Raw genomic sequence first — 24,057 nt, 5'->3', positions numbered from 1 at the left:
AGTGGATGGATGGATGCATGCATAAACAGATTAAAGAGATGAAAGAACATATACAAATGTTAACAGTAATTATTCCCACATGATGAAAAAATACTTTTTGTTTTGGTTATTGTTGTTCTTTCCTGATCGATTTTGTTTTTGGATTTTCTGAACTGACCATTTTTCTTTTATAATGGTGATAAGGAGATGTGAAGGCAAAAAAATAATATATGTTTTATATAAAAATGAATCTTCCCTGTTGGAGACATTGTGGATTAAAAAACTGACCCCAAACACCCATAATTCTGTCCTTCTCTCTTGCCAACATCCAGCTATCAAGCTAGGAATAATTACATGACCCAGTTCAGGCCAAGGAAACAAGAGCAGAAGCCTGCTAGGGAGGGTTTTGGGAAAGCTTTTTCCTTCCATATAAACAGAGAGATTCAGCAACTACATGCCTTCACGTTTTTTAACAGCTTTTTTGAGGAAGAATTCATATATCTTATATTCACCGATTAAAAGTATACAAATCAATGGTTTTTAGTCTAGTCACAGAGTTGTGCAACCATCACCACAGTTGATTTTTATATTTTCACCACCCCCAAAATAAATCCTTTACCAGTCACTTTCTATCACCTGCAACCCCTTCATGAGTCCTTGGTAACCACAAATAGATGTCCGTCTCTATAGATTTGTCTAGACATTTTAATGTAAGGGGAATTACATAACATGTGATCTTCTGTGACTGGCTTGTTTTCACTTAGCATAAACTATAACACCAAAATTCTTAAAATACACTGAATTTAGACTTTTATTTCAGATTCCAAACTAAGTCTGTTGAGGTCTTGATACATTAAATATGCATATTGTTTATCAACATCAATGGCTAGCTACAACCTAAATATAATCTTTAAATCATCAGTTTCCTACAAGAGCCTAGATCTAGATCTTATTATATTATTTGAAATCACAACAAATTATCAATATTTGCATATCAGAGTTCTCTAAATTATTGTGTCATTAATGCTTACAACATTTCACTAAGGAGGAAAGTTTAACAAGTTCATTATACCATTTTTACTATTAATGTATCTAGAGGGATGATAACTAGTCCAATGACACAGCTTTACCAGTAAGTAACTATGTCAACATTTCTTCCAGTATACAGAAAACCGTTTTCACTGAAACTTTCATACATAGTATGTAATCTAAGATAAGTCACTGGAAAAAAAAACTTAAATCTTGGGCCTTTGGAAGTCTCTGATTACAGGTGGCTGCACACCTGGTAGAAGGAGCAGGCTATTCAAATTAACTCTGTCTAAACGGAATTAGGATAAATAAAAAATACATCACCAGATGAAAGAAAAAAAAAATCCTACTGGCTCAGTTATTACTCAAACCTCTGAAATTTAGAGTCAGAAGAAGAAAGGAAGGAAGGGCAAAACATCTGAAAGAACACTGCCAGTAGTACTTAATAAAAAAGCTACCAATGAGCTTTCCATAAGGAAAACCAGATCACAAGTGACAAAAAAAATAAGGTAGATAGGATACATTCACCATGTAATGTCAGTTGATTTCCCCATAAACAAAGAGAAAATTACCCATCAAAATTTATATATTAATTCACTACATCATTAAATATACATTTTAACTATCTCTCTGCATCTGAATAAAAGAAAGATGAGAACAAATACATTTTCTTTTAGATGGTTTATTAGAATTTGCACTAAAAGCATTTCTGGACATTTGCTTTTAAGTATATTCTGCAAGGATAATAAAGAAGAAATTGTACCTGTTTTACTAATAACTTCCTGTAATTCAACCATAGAACTGATTATTGCAGCAAGAAGGTCAGAACTGGTGAGCCAGCTGAGCGCCTGTACACTACGTAACTGCTCCTTTTGATGTTCTGCAAAAAAGAGAAAAATTCATTATGAAATGCTACAAAATTTTATTAAAACTCATAGCAGTGTTTAGCTGTTTAAGAAACAGATCAAAACTTATACACAGAATTCTCACCTGGTGCAGAAAAGTCTATAAGAAATGTTAGATTTGATTGGCCTACTCCATATATATGCCTTAACTGTTAAATGACAACCAAAAAAGAGAAAGAGAAAGAAATTTGCTTTAATTCTGTCTTAGTTATCCAGTGCTGGCTGCTGTAACAGAAATACCACAAGGGTATGGCTTTAATAAACAGAAATGTATTCTCTCACAGGTTAGGAGACTAGAAGCCCAAATTCGGGGCGCCAGGCTTTCTCTCTGTGCTCACTCTGGGGAAAGGTCCTTGCTACCAATATTCCTTGGGTCTAGAGGGTTCTCAGCACAGGGACCCCAGGTCCAAATGATGCGCTCCACTCTTGGCTCTTCTCACTTGGTGGTAATGAAGTCTCTATTTGTCTGCTCACCTCTCTCTCCTTTTATCTCTTGCAAGATAAAAGGTGATGCAGTCCACACCCCAAGGTTAGGGAGTTTCCCTTACATTTGATCAGGGTTTTTTTTTATGAGCTAAGTAAGAGTGTTGCATCCTATCATAATCCTCTTTAACATAAACTAATCTTGTCTCATTAACCACAGGCAGAGATTAGGATTTACAACGTATAGGAAAATCACATCAGATCACAAAATGGAGGACAACCACACAATACTGGGAATCATGGCCTAGTCAAGTTGACATATATTTTTGGGGGACACAATTCAATCCAAGTTCAATCCACATGACAAGTTCTAACTTATATTAATTAATAGCCTCCTTTCTAAAAGTTAAAAACTGAATTCATCGTTTACTCAGAAGAGTCAAATAGTCAAAAAAAAATGTTCGTAGGAAAATTTACATTTGTGTCATTTTAATCTAACTCTTTAATAGATTTTTAACTCACCATTGTATACTGATGCACAGAAAGTGAAAATAAATTGCAATGATAATAAATTTTAAATAGGGTAGAATCTCTGGATTAATTTAAATGAAAAATCACCTCTACTGTGAAAAGAGGATTCAAATATAATAAAGCTAGATGAAGTTTTACATATATATACATATATACATACATTTGCTACTTTCTTTATATTTTAATCTGTTTCTAGTTAAAAATCAAGGCCTAATTTAGATATAAAGATACATTTATACATATATATTTATATACATATGAGACTATGTTACATAATTTTTTAAAGCTTTTGCATAACAGCCAAGCATATTCAACATTGTATTTCACTTAAGTACAACTTAGATAAAATAAGGTACAAATTGTCTTACTTGGAAATTTATGCTTATCTTTCGGTTCTCCTGTACACACTAACATGCCTATGCCTTCTTTGAAATTCTCCATCCAGGTAAAAAGAGAGGCACATGACTGGCCCAAAATCTTCAGTCTGTTTGCAGCCAAAACTGCAATAACACCCTTCCGGAATACACGTATCAGTCCTTTAAAGGGTTTTTTCTTCATCTTGGCTTCCTCTTGCTTCTTTTCCTCTACGGTTGACAAAGCCTGGGCTATAGTCTTAATTTCCAATTTGAACAACTCAAAGGTGTTGACTTGGTCCTGGAGAAAATCTCTCTGTGTAGATAAGGCACATGATCGGCTATAGAGGGGATACAAGGCACCAGCCATCAGTGCACAGGCTGCCAGCAAGGATGTTTGTTCCCTATGAGTCCGTGATAACACGTTTTTGAAGTGTGAATTTTCAAGAACCAGCTGTTCACGTGACTTCTCAATAAGGTTTGATTTTTCCATATTTTTTTCAGCAATTTCTTGAAATTTCTATATGAAGAGAAGTCAAATAATATGACATTTGACCATTAAGCAAACATTTGATTAATTTCTCTTTATGCAAAAAACTTTTTTTTTTTTTTGCTGACAGTTACTTCTTCCTCTTCCAAAGACCCATGTAGTAAAGTATCCAAAACATACAACAGGAGTAGACCAAACAGCTTAGATCTGAATGTGGGCATTGATTTTTAAATCTTCTTACATAGAAGCTTTACATAAATTAGAACACATAAATTTAAAAGTACTTCATGAATTTTCTGCATGTCCATGCATAAATATACATATTTAGAAAAAAAAAAATATGCTTGCTCTACAGAATTTCTTGTCTTCCATTCCTCACGTTTACTTCCTGCTTTTTTTTTAAATGAAACTACACTGTCAAAGAGGCTTTCTTATACATAAAAAAGACTTTGCTTTTTGCCAAAATAAGCAAAGAGTTAAACCAATGATACAACAAATAGTATCTGACTGTCAACAATTCATTAGATAGGATGGGACTGCCTCTCAGAGCAGGCCCTCTTTCTTACACCCCCTTGTGAACTAGGCCTCAGCAGCTGTCTGATCCTTCTTTCTCATCCAATGTGCATATAATCCAAAACTTAATTTAAGTTGAATAGAAATTTTAACTGCAAGTACATTTTAATCATGAGAAAATAAAATGGCTGTCTATGAAATCATATGCCTAATAACTGAAGAACTGCTAAGGTAAAGAGTAAATTTTATGACACCAAAAGCATGAGCAACAAAAGAAAAAGTAGATAAAATGGATCAAAATTAAGGTCTTTTGGCATCAATGTTCTTTAACAAGAAAGTAAACAGACAACAACAACATACATAATGGGAGAAAACATTGGGAACCATATATCTGAAAAGGCTTTAAATTCCAGAATACATAAAGAGCTCCTACACTTTAAATTCCAGAATACATAAAGAGCTCCTACAACTCAACAACAAAAAAAATAAACCACCTAATTAAAACACGGCCAAGGAGGATGGAAGGGGAAGGAATACGGCCAAAGGACTTGAATAGACATTTCTCCAAAGAAGATGTACAAATGGCCAATAAGCAAGTGTTTACCAGAGGCTGGGAGTAGAGGAGGAAAAGGAGTTTTTTGCTCCAAGAGTACTGAGCTTCTGTTTGGGTTGATAAAAAAATCTTTTACTTAGATAACAATGACAGTTGTACAACACAGTGGCTGTAATTAATGTCACTGAATTGTATACTTAAAAATGATTAAAATGGCAAATTTTTCATTATATATATATTTTACCATAGTAATTTTAACTTTAGACATAATAGATCCCAATTTCCTCTATTAATGATTCAGTTATCATTCAATAAACATTGATTGATTATTCACCAAATGCTAGGTGCTAGGAAAACAAACAAGTCAATTACTGTGGTATAATGCTATGACAGAGACTGTCAAGTTGCCAGAGAGGCATGAAAGGGCATTTAAATTAAATGATGCTGACAGGCTTTTGGGAGCACGTGGCAATTAAAAAACAAGTGGGAGTGAAGTATGTAATAGAAAAATATATAAGCCCACTTCACCGATAAGGAGGACAGCAATAGCTATGCTACAGTAATTTAATCTAGCCCTTATTAAACAATAGTGATTTAACAGCTTCAGATGAATCTTTATTCAGCAGCTGAGCTGCCATGACTGCTATGGACTTGTTTCCTTTGAAAAGCAAGCCAAGAGTTTTCAACTTAATAGCAGGATCAGTGGGAGACAGAGGGATATCATGTTCTGTATCTGTGTGTTTATGTGAAGCACTGTCTTCATTACGACAGAATCTTCTGTGGGGGATTTAGGAAAATATTCCTGGTAGCACAGTGGTTAAGAGCTACGGCTGCTAACCAACAGGTTGGCAATTCGAATCCATCAGGTGCTCCTTGGAAACTCTATGGGGCAGTTCTACTCTGTCCTATAAGGTTGCTATGAGTCAGAATTGACTCCACAGCAGTGGGTTTGGTTTTGGTATGTCTAAAATTGGGTGTTTATCATTGGGAGATTCAACGATACTCAAGAGATACTCACTGAACAACTAGAAGAATAAAAAAAAAAAGAAAAAAAAACCCTTGCCGTCAATTAGATTCCAACTCATAGTGACCCTATAGGACAAAGTAAAACTGCCCCACAGGGCTTCTAAGGAGTAACTGGTGGATTTAAATTGCTGACCTTTCAGTTAGCAGCCAAGCTCTTAACCACCGCACCACCAGGGCTCAAAAGGCATTTAGAAAATTCACATTGGCAGGAAGACCACAAAGGAGACCAGACGTGGAGCATATCATACAAACTCTTGACTACCCTGCAAGATTTGTGTGCCAAAGGCTACCCTACACAATGCTGGTGGGCAGCAGCCAAAAGACGTACTTGTAGAAATAAATGTACTGCTGAGGAAAAGAGATTCTGGGCAAAACCAACCAAGCGTAGGGACAAGGTTTCCCAAAGATGGACAGTTAGTAGAAGGAAGCACTCAGAAGCACAGAACTGAGGATAAAAAAAGTAAGGGAAGTATACAGGGGCCATTCACTGAAGGCTTCAACTTCTTCACACATGTTTTCTTTTCCCCAAGGGAAAAGTTGTATTTTAGACATGGTTTTAAATGTTTCCATCCTATACTTCAATTCCCTCTATTTATTCTAACTCCTCCCTGAAGTCTGAGTCAGCCAGAACTGTGGTGGTGCTGTAAGAAATAAAAGAATGAGAAAATAAAGAATTGTGGCCCGCCCCCAATCACATCTCCACTGATGGCCAAGCTATGGCAGCAGTATTCTACCAACGGGACTACGTCCAAGAAGTCTAAACAAAGACCACTAGTAAAGTAAGTGATGTCCCACCAGGAGAAGTTAAAAGGAGCAGGAAACGATGAGAAGCTCCAGCCAGGTGGACTGTTTGGCAGTAGATGTGAGACAGCCCTCTTAAGGGAGGCAACCTTTAAGAAAAGAGGAAATTGTCACTTTGGTTATAGCTAGATCAGCAGGAAGACTAGCATGTGGAAAAGTAAGAGCCAGAAAAACAGGATCAAGTGTCCCAAAGAAGTGCAAATAATTCAGAATGATTGAAGAGAAAAAATGACGGAAATTTGAGAAGTAGGTAGATAATAGATGATGTCTTATGTGCTAAGGTAAGGAATTTTAACTTTATCCAGAAAGTTATGGGAAGCTCTAAAATCCTAGAACAGTCACTATTCCTTAGTAAATGGATGTGAGAACCTGCAACATTAATAACAACTGCCAGGGTAGCAGTAGAGTTGCAGGGTTAGGGGTAAAATAAGGGGACCAAGTGGAAATCACAAAGGCTAATATCATGTTCTCTCCAAAATCAAATTCTACTTGTTCAGTTAGAGAGAAAAAGGAAAATTATAGAAAAATACAAGAAGATAAAGGAGGCAGACTGACAACTGCTAGATAAGCAGAAATAATAGTGAACTTGCTGGTGTTCCAGGTGGCTGCCTATTTTACATACTCACAAATCTCAGTGTCTCAGGCAGAAGTGTGTTTTCAACAAAAACTACCTTTTTGTGAACAACCAAAAAAAAACTGTGAAAGGATGTGTTTTGTAATGATACTTTAAATATTTCAAGATAATATTCAAAGCCATTAGTTAAAACCCAATGGATTGTTGAAGTAAAATAACCCCACTGTGGAAAAGATTTGGTTAATTTTAACACGTGATTGAGTGCCAACTCCTCTACAATACACAGCTGGTCCACTTCCACACCACCTGGTTAAAGCTAAAAGCGTTAGCCAGAAACAGTCCTGGAAGGAGTTTCTGTTTGGGCTAGTGGAAAGGTTTTAGAGATGGATAGCAGTTATGGTAAGACAACATGGTGAATGTAATTAATGTCACTGAATTGTATACTTAGAAACCAACCAAACCCATTGCCATCAAGTCGATTCCAACTCAGAGCTACCCTATAGGAGAGAGTAGAATTGCCCCATAGGGTTTCCAAGTGGCAGCTGGTGGATTTGAACTGCCGACCTTTGGGTTAGCAGCCAAGCTCTTAACCATTGTGCCACTTAAAAATGGTTAAAACGGCAAACATTTTGTTACATATATTTTACCACAATAAATTAAAAGAATCACTTGAAAATGTGAGTTCAAGAAATACGAAACTTAAATGTCATTAGACCTACATGCAGATATTACTTTACATATATAAATAGCATATATTTCTAAGAGAAACAGTCTAGTAGTATAATGCAAAAATCACTGGAAGGTAAGGATGACGAGATAATGTATTAAAATAGTAGATAGCACTCACTCTGTAATTTCTAAATGCCAAGCCATGTGTTAAATATTTTGCCTCTGTTATGTCCACTCTAATCCTATCCCTAGAACATCTTTGCTGTACAAATAACTGGCATCAGGTCTCTGATCCTTAGTTTCCTCATATGTAAAATAGAAATGATGCCTAAATAACCCATCTCACAGAGTTGTTGTGGAGTTCAAGCAAGAAGAGCCATGCAAAGGCATGCAAAAGCAGTGAAAAATCTATCAAACGACGCAAATTTCATTGTAGCATTATTACTAAGAAAAATAATTTCTGTTCTCTTGGAATCCAGACTTTCTGGAGTTATGAAGCTGGATGAACCCCTGAAACTATTGCTCTGAGATAACCTTTAAACCTTAAACCAAAAATATCCCCTTAAGTCTGCTTAAAATGAAACAATAGTTTAGCTTAACTAGTAAAAAAGGTCTGCCTTGAGCATTATGCTCTTTTAAGATCTACATGGGATCAAACTAACAACAGCAAATCGAAAAGTTAGACAGGAACCTTAGGGGGCACTGAGTTTACGGGAATGGGGGAGGGACAACTCGGAAAAGGAGGGTGAGAATGGTTCCATAATTCAAGGAATGTAATCCATGTCACTGACTTATACATGTAGAAACTGTTTAACTGGTGTATGTTCTTCTGTGCATATTCTCAACAACAAACAAAAATAAATTATTTTTTTAAATAAAAACAAAAAACTATTTCTAAAGCATTTACTTGAAAAGTCATCAGAGGACTTTCCTTTCATGAGAAAGCCTGCCCACTCAGACAGACTCACAGTCCACCAGAACATGGATGCACAAGATTGTGTCTGGTTCCCCGTGAATCAATCATTACAGGCAGGCATGTACACCTTAAGGAGCTATCACTTCCAACAATATAAATGAGTTCCACTTTACCCTTGAACATTTTTGAAAGTTCAATTAAAAAAAAAAAGTTTCAACATCTAATAACACTTTTATGGCTAGCCCAGATTTCTTGCTAAATGTACTCTTAATACCAAGATATACAAACCCATTGCCATCGAGTTGATTCTGACTCATAGCGACTCTATGAGTAGACATAGTAGAACCACCCCATAGGGTTTCAAAGGCTGTGGTGAAGAACATTGAATATACCATGGACTGCCAAAAGAACGAACAAATCTGTCTTGGAAGAAGTACAACCAGAATGCTCTTTAGAAGCAAGGATGGAGAGATTACATCTCACATACTTTGGACATGTTGTCAGGAGGGATCAGTCCCTGGAGAAAGACATCATACTCGGTAAAGTAGAGGGTCACCAAAAAAGAGGAAGACTCTCAACGTGATGGACTGACACAGTGGCTGTAACAATGGGCTTAAGCATAACAATTGTGAGGATGGCGCAGGACCAGGCACTGTTTCATTCTGTTGTACATAGGATCCCTATGAGTGGGAACCGACTCGAGGGCACCTAACAACAATAACATAGGTAGTCAGAACTTTCACTAACTACTTCTTCACAATGAACAACCATTACACACAGAGTTCGGTAGATAAGTCACTTCTGTTTCCTAGCAGATGGGCCTACCGAACATCCTCCAGACATCAATACTATGCAGCAAACACGTTTCCTCCCCGTCATGTCCTTTCCTCATCAACATAATTTTTAAAAATGCATTATGTAATGTAAAATAAAAGTATCTTTCTTTTAATTGTAGCTTTGGAGGAAAAAAACTGAGTTATAAAATTAATCATAGGCCTCTAACGTGTATTATCAAAAATAGGGTCAAGAAAATGTAAAATATTGAAAAATAAGAAAGTCACAAAGTAAAGTGCAACAGCAGCAACTGGCTTGGAGATTAATGGAGTGCTATGACGAGCCATGATCTTGAGAACGAAAAGTCAAGTTTAGGGCTTGGTCTTTCGAGATGTGTGTTGGGAATGGAAAGAAATGTTTTTATTTCCCAAAGAGTAGGCTGTAGAGGATCCTATGATTAAATCTAATCACGTTATTAGAAAGATTTGGAGAAAAAGAAAATGGTTTAGAAAACTCATTAGCAATACTCTGAAATAACTAGGTAAAATAGTTATTTTCAGCATCTATCTCCTTTTAATAGTGTTCTAGATATTGGTCCTTCTCCTCACAAAGTATATATAAAGAAAAATAAACAGTAAGATGCTAGCATCAACTATTATATGACAACTGAAATAGAATCACACTATTCTTCTTTTATAGAAAGCACAAAACTGGCAGTTGTCTCTAGATCTTACACAGATTGTTCCAGTCCAGACCAAATCTGTGCTGATGAACTTTGTGGTTTCTAAATGCCTTTCTAAGAATGCCTTCAAGGACCTAAACGTACATGGAGGTATATGAAGAGTATAATTTTTAACAAAGGCAGCCTACACAGATACAGCTCAAATCCCTATAAAACAGCTACAACAGTGCTATTAGGAGGCTCACACAATTCAAAGTCTCTAAACCCCCAACCAGGATCACAGTAACAAAATACTGAGCCTCTCCAATCCCTGAAATCTAAGCTTCAGTATTGAGAACACGTTTTTACAAGCCCTTAACAGTAAGAGGAAAAATATAACTAAAGCAGTATTTTGAAGAAAAAAATTAAGGTAGCAGGTAGGTGAAAAACAATAAGTACAGTAAGTAATATTAATAATAATAGTAGTCAGGATATGATACATAATTCTCAAGATATAAAATAAATCACACTATCCTAAAAAGATTAGAAAACAAGATTTGGCATAGAAAAACAAGCCAAAAATAAATCTCAAAAACCACTCCCGAAGCCCACTTTTCAGACAAAGATTAGACAGGCTTATAAAACAAAAATAACACACATGAGGAACGCGCTTCTTAATTCAATCGAATATATGAGACTTAACGGGCAACTCCTGTCCAAAAGCAAGATGAGACAGCAGAAAGGGACAGGAACTGGATGAATGGCCATGGGGAACACGGGTTGGCAAGGGGGAGTGTTCTATCACACTGTGGGAATTTCAACCAATGTCACAAAACAATAGGTGTATAAATTTTTGAGTGATAAATTAACCTCAGCTGTAAACTTTCACCCAAAGCACAATAAATTAGAGAATAATAATAAATAAAACCAAAAAAAAAAAAAACCAAACCCGTTGCCATTGAGTCAAAACTGACTCATAGCAATCCTACAGGACAGAGTACAACTGCCTTGTAGGGTTTTCAAGGAGCAGCTGGTGGGTTTGAACTGCTGACCTTTTGATTAGCAGCCTAAGTTCTTAACCACTGTGCCATCAGGGCTCCTTCAAGCCTCTACAGTGGTTATTATGGAAAAAAGGAATGATTTAATTTTAAACCATTCCTTTTTTCCAAAATTAAGAGTTCCTTTTATATATAGGGTCGCTATGTGTTGGAATCGACTGGGTGGCAGTGGGTTTGGTTTGGATTTTTATAGAGGCTTGGCAAATCTCCTGCAAAAGACCTCTTTAAAGTGTTAAAAAGCAAACATTTCACTTTGAGGACTAAGGTGTGCCTGACCTAAGCCATGGTATTTTCAACCACTTCATATGCATGTGAACATGACAATGAACATGGAAGACCAAAGAAGAATTGATGCCTCTGAATCATGGTGTTGGTGAAGAATACTGAATATACCATGGACTGCCAGAAGAATGATCAAATTTGTCTTGGAAGGAGTACAGCCAGGATGCTCCTGAGAAGCAAGGATAGCGAGACTTCGTCTCAGGTATTTTGAACATGTTATCAAGAGGAACCAATCCCTGGAGAAGAACATAATGACTGGTGAAACAGAGGGTCAGCAAAAGAGAGGAAGACCCTCAGTGAGATGGACTGACACAGTGGCTGCAATGATGGACTCAAGCATAGCAACAGTTATGAGGGTGGAGCAGGACTGGGCACTGTTTCATTCTGTTATACATAGGGTCGCTAGGAGGCGGAACTGACTTGATGGCACCTAACAACAACAATGGAGGCTTGAATTTAAAAATTAAAATATTTTTTTAATCAGACTTGCCAATATAAGCATGAATGGACCAAATAAAGAGGTTAGATATTGAATCAATCAAATATTGAATCAACCACGGAAAGAATATGCAACCTTCTGATTCTTAACCTACTTTGGGAACAAAAGTGACCATTTATTAAATTCAACACAAAAAAATTATGCTACCATTACGTTATTATGAATTTGGCAAAAATGACAGTTAACAATATAAATAATGTTGACAATAATTTACAATAAAAAATATGTTTATATTAACTGGCCATAACTTCTGATTTCAATCAAATCCAAAAGAAGACATAGTTCACCTCATGGTCAATTATTTTGCTACAGGGCCTCCAACTGTAACTCTAGTTCTTATATAACGTTTAACAGATATGCCAAATTTCAACCCCAAATGAATTAAATAGTGGTTCATATAAAATGGAATAAACTGGATAAAAGGATACCTACACAAAAACTGACAATATTTTACTATATATCTGAAATTTTTATTTTAAAAATGAATAAAGGCAATACAATTTTACCATTTAATTGGGCAATGCAGTCTGAAATATTTTAACCAGAAACTCATCTACTTCAAAACTTAAGTGAAGACAATCCTTAATATATACACACACATGCGTGCATGCACACACACATAAATCTATGTATATGTGTTTGTGTGTTCATGTGTGTATGTCTAAACAAGCTCTCAAGTAGTTTTAAACAGATTTGGTATTAGTGCTGAAAGAAAGCACCTGAAATATCTAGACTGAGTGGCCCTGTTTTATAAAGCTCTTCGTAGAAGTAACATACCTGCGCCCTCTTCTGCACCTCCAAGAGGAGTTCAGAATACTGCAGCTCCAGTTCCTTCTTTTGTTTATGCCAGCAGCTCTCCTGGGCTTTGATCTGCTCTGCCACTTTGTTAAAAGTGTCTTCCTGGGTCTGCTGAAGCTCTCTCATTGTGTCAGACTTGTTCTTACAAATATACTCTAGGTGACTTATCTATAGGAAGGAATGCAGCGAAGAGTGAGCTATGCTCATAAACCATTTCTCTGCATCACCTCCCGAAAAAAGAAACCAAAATTTTTATACTATATCTTAATCCTTGAGATCATATAAAAATTTCAAGTTATAATGTAAAAAAAGAAAATAAGGGAAAAAAATTAGCAGGGTAAATTATCATATTTTAGCAAGGAATGGTGTCATGTGTATACTCCAACAACAAATTTTTGTTTTTCTCTTTCTAATAAAAGTACTCATTTCACAATCGATTTTGCTGAGATGGTTAAAAAGAATATTCTTATTCCTGGAACCAAAGCTCAGGCTCAATGGGAAAGGAATTATTTAAGTCGAAAGTACAAATCTGCAAACATTTGGCATATAATAAAACATACTGTTCCAATCACCCTTCATCTTACATTCAAAACACTGGAAGCAATATCCTCACCTTCTAACATATGTGACAATTAATGATGTTCTGAGACTATGAAAAACTATTAAAAATGTAATACCATCTTAGAGGGCTAAACACACACGCTTTAATTATGAGTAATTTTCAAACCCATTACACACACATTCACAATTATGAACAGCATCTGTGCTTCTCACAAATCATGCTCTCATTTCCTCAATCCTGCTTCTCAGCATCCGTGGTGTGTTTACCAATAAGACCAAGGTAAGATGCTCAGTAATGAGAAACCTCCTCCTGAAATTGGACCAAGATGCTGTTTCACACTTTAACAAATGAAAAACTCTTCGGAAACAGTGTTCTCTTTTTATCCCTTAGGGGTAAATGCCAATGCAACCAAGACCTGGAAACTAGACCGCATAAACATAGTTCCAACCAGTTCAATAAATCCAGGATAAGAATCAATATCTTTAATGGTGGCATATGTTAGTCTGCTATGCCAGTTTAATTTTCTGTAAGCAAAAGAAGGCCTTTTTTTTTTTGGAAAGACTAAATTCCTAGGCTTGTGAAATGGCAGAGTAACCATAAAAGGCTACTGTTTTCTCCTGAAACATGTATTTCTTACATTCTAAAACATGGAGTGAGTTTTGTGATGTATAGTTTGTTACATCTCAAGAAACAAGTCATAAACATAATTTAAAATTTTTAAGTACTTTTTAAAATAACACCTCGTATTTCCCAAAGAATATTAAAAATCATGTTTTTGAATAACTGTATCTTGTTTCTATTTTATGCTAAGATAAAGAGTTGGTTTATTAATGTAAATGACTAAGTTCTTTGAATTGCTTCATCAGTAAGATTAATTTATTTTCTTTTAATTAGGTCCCTGTGGCTAATACTGGCTAGTAGTATTAGCATGTCCTGCACAGAAAGTGGAGCTTAGAGACTTCATACAGACTTCAGTCACATTTACATGCCCACAGCAATGGCATCAAACTGAGTTGTAGACAAGCCATAATTAATGGTATTGAATTATTAACATACAAATTCTTTTTGAAATAAGATGAATGTCAGCCCCTCTTAATGATACTGTGATGTGGACAAATGTCACTGAATTTAATAGAGGTATCTGGTGCCTGAGGACAGTTACCTTCTCATTAGCCCTGTTGAGGTCTGCAATCAGGGCATCAACATTCTCTTGCAAGACTGCACAAAGCTCAGACCAGGAGAATTTATCCAGCATGCCTTCTGGTTGTTTTATGAGCACACAGCCTGCTACCAAGTGCTGATACAAGGTATGAAGAAAGGTTAGCTTCTCCTGTGAGAAAATGAAGAGACATGAATTTCAGTATATAAATATTGTAAGAAGTACAACACACAATACACATAGTGAAGAATTTATGACCAAAATCTAGAAAGGAATTAAAATACTCAGGTCTGAATATTTTCATTTTGATGACTTTCTTTTTTTACAGTCAAAACTACACATCAGATAGACTACATGTAATCCCCCAACTTGCAACATATTCAAATTACAACAAACTGCACTTACGACCATCTGGGTTTTTTTTTATTCATCTTATCGTTAGTAAAGTGTACTACATATGATATTGCAGCACGTAATTTGCTGGTGTTATTGTTCTCAGATGTTCACTTGCAGATGTGATAATAATATAAAGATAGTGATAATAAAAGGCAGTAATAACGAAAACTAAAAAAAAAAAGAGGTCTTCGAGTTATATCAGAACTGACTTACGACCAAGTTGTTGGAACAGAATTCCATCAAAAGTTGGGAACTATCTGTGCTTGGAATTGTTTACATATAATATTTAAAACAAAGTCTGAAGACTAGAAGGCAGAGCACTAGGGCTCTGACCTCAGATTCGCCCCTGATGATGTGTGATCTTTGGGGGCACCTGCTCAGGCCTCAGCTTCCTCGTCTGTAACACAAGGTATCTGGACCATTTGCTTCTAACCCCTTCTAACTGTCAGTCAGCATGGTGATTCTATAATTTCGCATTTACATTTGCCAAAACAAACATTATGTCCAAAAAGCCACACGGAGAAAGAGAGTTATTCAACTCTGTCAAAGAAAAAGTTATACCAATCTCTGTACTTTACATGTACATAATTACTCAGCTTTCGTTCTCCTCCAGAGATTGCAGTCTGCTCACCACTTATAGAAAATCTATCCCCTGCCCCTTAGGCGAAGAAGACAGTGATATGAAAGATAGGGAAGACAGGCTCATTTGTTTTTTCCACTTATAAGTTCATATAGTATTTGGCACACTGGGCATTTGTAGGTATTTAAGCATTACAAAGTAACAGGAAAAATAAATAAATGCACATTACTGACATACTTTCAAAGCTGTCTAATTAGAAAAATATTTTTTATATCCTTTTAAATTATACTGTCATTGCAGTAGCTAAGCTATTCATTGCTGAATGAAATGATCTAGAAATACTATGCTGCAGAATTCAGTATAAAGCTGATCTGTCTTGAACACAAAAGAAGGGTTTATTTACTAAGATGCCAAATGGCTCTCTTTATCAGGTGTTTCATCTTTAATAAAGCTCCAAAGCATAGACCCCAAAGACAAGGTAAATGTAAAGCTGCAAAGTGAATATTTTGTGTAGATAAAATAAATTCCCTCAAAAATTTTAATAGATCATTAGGAAAGAAAGCTTTTGAAGGGAAAAATTTTAAGAAAAGCAAATAGAAATTATAATCTAGATTTAAAAAACTGAATATAGTCTATGTAAAAGTTTAAGTAGAAATTCTGGGGAAAATTTTCATATATATATATATGTAAATGTGTATCTTTCATTCGACCTATATGCCACCTTACTTTTTTCCAAATACAATGATTTGAAAACCAAGGAATATCGACGTTCAGTTACAACCACAAACCTGAGTTAGGAAATCAGACAACTTCGTAAATATGCTAGGTCTTCGCCTTTTATAAGCAGTTAAAGATGGCTTTTGCATTTTCTCAACTGGTTTTAGATGTTTAAAAACCTTATTAACTCCAACTAACCAAATGTAATATTCCGGCACTAAAATATCTCCCTCCCACATTTCACCAAGTGATGGATTTCAACCTCAAGGATGATTCACTGAGTCGCCATTATGTTCCTTTTGCTCGGGCTGTGATAAGCCAAGCATGATTATCATCCATTTGGTGTGAAAAAGGAATCCCAAGACCCAAGATCACTTCACACATGTTGAACCCAACCACAATGCTGTAGACATGCTGACTTTACAATACAGTCAGGCTTCTAGTTTCCTTTATTTTAATCGTTATCTGATGTGTAGAACAATTCCAATCCCTTCATGTGGACACAATTCAAATCCCAGCCTGTAAGAAGGGTGGAAAGAATGTTTCCTTTTTACTCTCTTGGCATTCATGTTCGTATTCGTTGGAGTAATGAACTCAATATGCAGGATGACTCAGATAAACCAGTTCCACACTAGCTAGACTAGTTCTATACCCCAAGGGTAAAAGAAAATATAAGCTAACCATTCCATTCACATAGGATCATATGGATAATGAAAGGTTCATCCTAATATTTTAGGAGTCATTAATAAATAAAAATGGATAAGCAACCCTCCAAAGCATCCAAATTAATGTTTTACTTTTATGAGACTTCTATGTTTCTAAATTTTTATGAATACCCTATCATCATAAAGAGTAAGGAGATTGGCTATTAAAGTGGACACTATTCCTGTTTTATAATAAGGAAACTAAAACTTGAAGAGACTGAAGCTCTGTGGCTTGGCCATGGTCACACAATTTGTAAAGAGAAGCACCAGAACTGAAGTCCAGGTCCTTCTGATCACAAAAACCATATTCTTTCCACCATACCAAGCTACTGAACTACTGAAATTTAAAAAAAAAATTTTTTGTCTTTGGAAAACTGACAAATCTTGAAAGGGCTGTTCAGAGCACAGCTGCTAAAATAGTCAAAGAAAATTAGTTGTACAAGTGATAGGAGGGTTAAGCTACCTTATTTCTCTCACAAAATAGGGTGACACAAGAGTAATGAAGTGACCAATTTTGCAGCTGTCACGAAAATTTCAAAATACCCAGCTTAGAACAATTTTTTCAATTAAATCAAATGAAAGTGAAAACAGTCACTTGATTTATGTAAATGTGTAAAACCAAGGTTAGTTGAAAGGCCTTTCGTGGCAGTTCTCTTGTCTCAGTTAATACCTCAGTATCCTTATGGAAAGCCTGGGAAAGCTTCTGGAGTTCACTTTCAGATTGGGCTGCCCGTGCCTTTTCTTTCTCCCAACAGTGCAGCACATTTTGGAGTTCCATTTTTAAAGTGCTAATTAAAGCATCTCTGTCTGCACATTTAGTGTGTAAATGACTTAACTCTTTGTTGACATCAGCCAGTTTCTCCTGAAGATCCTGTTGGAGATAAACCAACTAAAGACACTGTAGCAAGGATGGCCAATGGGGAGCGGGGGCACAAATACAAAATACATAATAAAGAGTTTCAGAGCTTAGGAATCTTAAGAAAAGTATTGGTTTATAATGCTAAACATTAAGGTATTTTATGGAATTGAATTTTCTGATATTTTAGCTCAAAAATTAGGAAATTTGGTATGTTTTAACATTTACATAAAACGTTAATAAGACGCCTTATTCCAAAAAGGTCTTTGAAAAGGAGTTTTCCTTTCCCAAACCATTAAAAAAAAAAAAAAAAACTTGGTAGTTCAGCATTTTTTAAACATTCATATAACACTTTTAAAATAAATGCCTTACATTTAACATAAGAACATTTACTTTCTAACTGCATTCCAAATACTAATAGAAATCTCAATTAAGTGGTATAAAATTCTGTTGAACTGTTTATTTCTTAGGCTTAACAAGTCCACTGAAGTGTTCCCATGACAAACTCAACATGAACCAACACAATAAAATTCCAACAATACTGACCAACTCTGAGAGTTGCCACAGTATAATTATGCAAAGATGTAGTACATAGAACCATTACAGAAAATAAACTCTTGTCCTGGACCTTGGCCAGGTATAGTCTCAGCCCATTTATTACCAGGCATGATGTGCTAAAAACAATGGCTCCACCCTAAAATGATGAAAACTGACTCCAAATCCTGACGTGCTTATATAAGCTATTTTTAAGATGAGTTAGAACTGACTCAACGGCAACGGGTTTGGTTTTTGGGTATAATGCTGGCTATTAAATCTGAAATCATTTTTTGATTTTATGGTATTACAATTATCTGGAAAACAAATTTTTTCTTTAAACAAAACACTTCCAAGTTTTTTTTTAATGAAAAACATTATTGTTACTTTGATCTACAATTAAAAAAAAAAAAAAAAAATTGTACCCAAATACATTGAATTTAAAAAAAGATTTATCTTCAGATATCTCCAGTTAAAAATATACCTTAAGTAATTAAATTTCTTAATACATAAAATTATTCTGCATCATAATACCTTTATATTTTTAGTGTGAGACTCTATCTTCTGTTTGGTAGAATCAAGTTCATTAGATATCTTTTCCTTAGCATCATTCACGTTGTTTAGCTGAAGAGGGAAAATGTAACTTTTTAGCATTTTTTAAAGATGGGTGTGACTCAAAAGCTAACCTTTAAATGTTTTCCACGCAATTACTTAAACACAATTTTTTCAATAATAATTAAAAAGTCTTAAACAATATTTCTTTAGTTTAAGCACTGTGTAGCTTCTGTCACAAGTTCACATGTAAAAAGAAAAGAAAGCATTCAAGCTTAAAATGTCCGTGATGTTACTGTACTGTTACTAGATGTCTGGATAAAGAATTTCATTCTTACTGTAAACAAATATAACTGTATTCTTTAAATCCTACTGGACCGAAATGCCAGAAGCAGTGGCCTCTATGAGGAAAGAAAAAAGGACAGAGCAGAAGACTGTTCTTCCTATACATCATGAGAGTATTCACTGGTCTCTCACTCCACATGACAGACAACTTCAGGGTCGGTCACATGCAGTCCTACTGGGAAGGCTTGTGGCAGGTCATCAGTTGGTCCTGCACCGCTTGTGATTTATTTTCTTTGACAGTTCATTCTTCTTTCTGTCAGACTGCTCTCTTTGCTTTCTTTGCAGCCGCCCCCTTGGTCTCCCCACTGCTGTCTCTGGCACTGGTTCACAACAAAGCACATTACTAAGCCAAAGCCTGCTGAGTCGACTTTTCAACTGTGCTGAGGATCATGTGACATTCATCCTCCCAAATAACAATTCGCTGTGGGTACTATGTTCCTAGTTACCCTGCAGCTTCCAGGCCCAGGCCTCAGAAGACTTTCCTAAACTACTAACAATCCAGATTGTCTTGGCTTACTGGGAAAGACTTAGAAATATTTGTTTTTTATAGGAATTGAGTTATTTCGATAGTCACTTTCTTTCGTGACTTTTGAACAATTACAGAAGGTGTTAAGAAGACCCACTTTTCCTTCTTTGTTCACCCTAGTAAACTAAAGTAAAACAGCCCCGTTTTCAAATGTGAAATGTAATGGTTTCATGGCTTTTGTATTATACCAAAAAGATAATAAACAGAAGACTAAACATTAAATTCCATGCTATGTAGTTTGTCTTTGGTTCAAACAATCTGCTCATTATTTCACTAACAGTATTTAATGCCATTACTTTATATGCTCTAATTCGACAAAAAGTAACTAAACAAACTCTTCAATTTTTAAAGCATGAATTCATAAAACATTTTAATACCCAAGAAAATTATGAACCCACACATTGAACAATACAAATGAGATGATAAATAGAAGCATGAGATTTTTCAATCAGCAAAGTAAAAGCTCCGAGGCTACATCAAATGAGTATTTGATTTTAAAAATGTCTAACAACACTATACTCCCCTTAGAGTAAAAACTAATTTCTTTTTTTAAGCTTTTTTTATTTTTTATTAAGACTTCCACAATTTATATAAATCTTAAACTTAAAACAGTAACAAAACCTAAATTTCCACTAGCTATTCCAAATGTCATAAAAACACATTAACATTTAAATTCAACTTAATATTAACTTACTCATTTAAATAGTTTGTGTAGCTTTTTTTATATAATTAAAATTGATTAATTATGAAGACCAAGAAATGACACAGTATTTTTAACTCTGAAAACAACATTGTGACTGAAGAGTTACAAAAACTTAAGGGAGACACGACTTTAGGCTACACTTAAAAAAAGAAAGAACAATGACAAAAAATTTATTATTTTTTATATCTGTGAAGCTGTCAATTCAATATTCCCAATCTTTTGACCTTTGTAACAAGCAAGGGATACGTACTGCTGCAGGCCGAAGGCTCTAAGTGTGGAGCCAAACAGTGCAAGCGTTACCTCATTAGATGCGTCTTCCAGCTTGTTCTGGTAATCTGTCAAGGTACGCCTCAAAGTCTCAAGGACAGCAGAGAAGCTGGGAGGTTTATCTTTGTCCTTGTGGATGCCTAGAGAAAAATAAAGGATGAAAATAAAGCCTTGAAGTCACAGAGACAAAAGCTAAGCAAACAGTAACAGAGACCTTACAATTAAAGGCAGAGCTAAAAAGATTTTATGGAACACTGAGTAGAGTCTTATTTTCCAAAGCATGCTGCTGTCTAGCCTTTCTAAACAAGTGGTCAAATTCAAGTTACAATACATCAAGTTCAAATTTATGACTTTTTTCTATGTTAATGAAGCCCACATTGTAGCTAGTAGTTAGTTCTCTCTTTTTTTCGTATTTACAAAATATCTGAAATGTTCACATACACCTGTTATCCCACAATTAACCAAACAATCTAACAAACTAACATTGTTTTGAGGAGTTACCTATACTTACTTTGGTCCTTGCGTTTCTAATCAGTCAGGCCTTTTATAAGGTACTATCTTACTTAATAATTTCTGAAACCAAGAGCACATAATTTTGTTATGTCTGGAACTATTATTCTTCAATCCTTAAAATTTTCAAGTTACAATTTGAAATAAATAATAAAAATGCTATTATCTACATAAGCCCACATCATGTTTCAATTAAAACCCTTAAAGTTGATACTTATTGTAAAAATATGTGTATTTCCATAGCATGCCCTCAAAGTATTTTAATTTAGTTGGGCCATAATTTAAGTGAGTTGAACTAATCAAGGTCACATGGTCAAATATAGTTAAGATATTAATCCAAAATTATCAAAACTTCAGTTTAAAAATCATTTTAAATTGACTGTTTATTGTACTACTCTTCAAGTATTAGAAAAGGAGCTAATTTAACTTTTAAAATTTCTTACTAAAAACATTTTCCTTTTTCTATTATGTTTTCTCCTGACATATTTTACAACCTAAATATTTCAACAGACAAGAAAGGCATTCTCAAGAAACATATTTAGAAAAAGAAGCATTCACAGATGTTTTATTATTCATTCATTCAACAAATTCAGCTGAATTCCTACCAGGCACTCATCCTAGGCATTAAGCATAGGGAGGTAAACAAGACAGGTATAGTCTCCATCCTCATGGAACTTACAGTTTAATGGAAGAAAGGGAGGCACTAAACAAGTAAGTGGAGCCCTGGTGGCACAGTGGTTAACCAAAAGCTCAGCAGTTCAAATCCACCAGTCACTCCCTGGAAACCCTATGGGACGGTTCTACTCTATCCTATGGGGTCTCTGAGAGTCGGAATTAACTCAACAGCAATGGGTTTTTTGTTTGTTTGTTTAAACAAATAATTACATGGATCATTCACCTGTTCTTTAAGTATTCAACTACTAGAACTTTTGGGGCATCGGAGGAAGAAAGCACTAATAAAGGGAAAGAAAGGGACAGAAAAAAGCTACTCAGTTAATGATGGACCAGTTTTATTCATCTCAGAATACAGGTGATAGCATTTTATTCTCAGGCCAAGTGTCATTAATGCATTTATGACATTTATCAAGATATAATTTCAGCACAGTCATAAGTATGGGTACAACGTACACATTCTTACACAGAAAAAGAGTAACTTAAAAAACAAAAGTAATGTGGAAACGACATACACCCAAGGTAGGAAAAAAAGAAGGCAGTGCTCTGAGCCATGAGAATGGAGGAGACAGCATTCTTGTAAATGACTACGAGTTAGAAAGACAACTCATTAAAATTTTTATTAAGGGTCTTACCAAATATATGTTTAAAAAATTGCTTCCTTCCACAAGATAAAAAATGTAATGTATAATTCTTTTCTTTTGCTGCTACACAAGGAGGCTATGAATAAATCATTCAAGGACACTCGGGAAATACGCTGGCTTTTACAATAAGGGAGAAAACTTCCTCTTGGAAATTCAGAAGAATGAAATCACCTTAATGTGAGTGTTGAGGGGTGGGGGACAAAATGCCCTCTCCTTACTGACCGATGCACATTCTAATGTTCTATACAAAACAAGTTTTCTTGCCTGAAAGTACTTATACAACAAAGTTTAGTTGTAGTACAAAGTATGCCTTATGTCCCACGCACATCTATTATAGAAAGAAATATTTCCTGGTCCTCTAACATGACAAAAGGTTTTAAAATAAAAATTAAAAAGTCACTCTAGACCCAGGACCTTACTGACTGATTTGATTTAACTTAATAATATTCTAATCACTGCACTAAAAAAAAAGCACTATGGCCCCCAAAATAATGAACTATTAAAGCTATCCTTTCAGAGGAAGATTTAAAAGCTCCCAGATAAAGAGCAATAAAAGAGATTTGAACAGTAAGTCACAATTGGCTTCCCAAAGGTCAAAGTCCAAATGAAGAACAGACTATGCCAGGGCTCTCTTACACTCCAGTAACACAAACTCACAATCGTTGCAGCTTCTCTCTTCCTTTCCTTATACACGTGTTTCTGTGCGTGATTATCAGCCTATACGGTCACGGTCCCACCACCACGGCCTGTTTCTACCTCGCCTTCTCGTTCTTCAGTAGGTGTCAACTCTGGGTATATCCTGGCAAATCTTTTCTTTGAGTTAGTAGCCTACAGGAAAAAGGAGGGTAAAAGAAAAGGTTCCAAGCCCTCTTTTATATGTTTCCTTTTAGACAATCTCAAAACTATAGTGAAATCAGTGAGAGCAGGAACAAGATGGAACTGCTTTGTTTTTCCTGATCTCTAAGCCTTTCTGCCTTTGACAGGGTGCAGTCTTACCACTTTTCTATCACTTGTTTTAGTTGAAAATATTTGCATTTTCCTTCTCTGACAGGTTTCTGCCTTACACAGATTCCATCTTTTGCAGGTTTTACTGTAATAATTTTCACTTGGCTCATATACCACTATTGTTCGAGCTGCTGTTATAAACTCCATAACCTACAGTTCCACAGTAGAAAATGAGTTGCGATGAATGAGGGGAGTCTATCTCCTCCACCTTCTCAACCATCCACTTATCTACTTCAATCTCCGCAAAAGGGAGAATTGTTAACAAATACAGAAAGATAGTATAAGACAAAAGAGTAGGCTATTTTTTTTAAGTATCTGTTATTGAATATGAGGAGTCATTACGCCCCCTGAACAGAGAGAAACAACAAGTCATTGTTTAATGTCGATTTCTGATCACCTAGTAAAAAATGGAAGACAACACCCAAATGGGTTTTATTTTCACCTGATGAAATCCAAACATTTAATATACATTGCACTGATGACTAAGAAAA

General features: G+C 35.4%; 1 protein-coding gene across 7 annotated transcripts in view; it reads right to left on the bottom strand.

The window, feature by feature from the left end:
- The window catches only part of CCDC171 (coiled-coil domain containing 171), a 419,844-nt gene that overhangs the window by 289,284 nt on the left and 106,503 nt on the right, over positions 1-24,057 (bottom strand). For all 7 annotated transcript variants that reach the window (XR_007518562.1, XM_049894821.1, XM_049894820.1 and 4 more), the window contains 7 exons: positions 20,769-20,875; positions 18,877-18,966; positions 17,623-17,823; positions 14,559-14,726; positions 12,814-13,002; positions 3,236-3,740; positions 1,772-1,888 (listed from right to left, as the gene is read on the bottom strand). Coding sequence is in view for 6 of the 7 variants with exons in the window: in XM_049894821.1 (XP_049750778.1) it covers positions 1,772-1,888; positions 3,236-3,740; positions 12,814-13,002; positions 14,559-14,726; positions 17,623-17,823; positions 18,877-18,966; positions 20,769-20,875 (1,377 nt within the window). In the remaining variant the exon portion in view is untranslated. The remainder of the gene's footprint in view (positions 1-1,771; positions 1,889-3,235; positions 3,741-12,813; positions 13,003-14,558; positions 14,727-17,622; positions 17,824-18,876; positions 18,967-20,768; positions 20,876-24,057) is intronic.

The sequence above is a fragment of the Elephas maximus genome, chromosome 9 (genome assembly GCF_024166365.1).
Source record: "Elephas maximus indicus isolate mEleMax1 chromosome 9, mEleMax1 primary haplotype, whole genome shotgun sequence".
Taxonomy (NCBI): Eukaryota; Metazoa; Chordata; class Mammalia; order Proboscidea; family Elephantidae; genus Elephas; species Elephas maximus.
The sequence above is the reverse complement of the archived record's forward strand: the minus strand, read 5'-3'. Positions and strand labels throughout refer to the sequence as shown.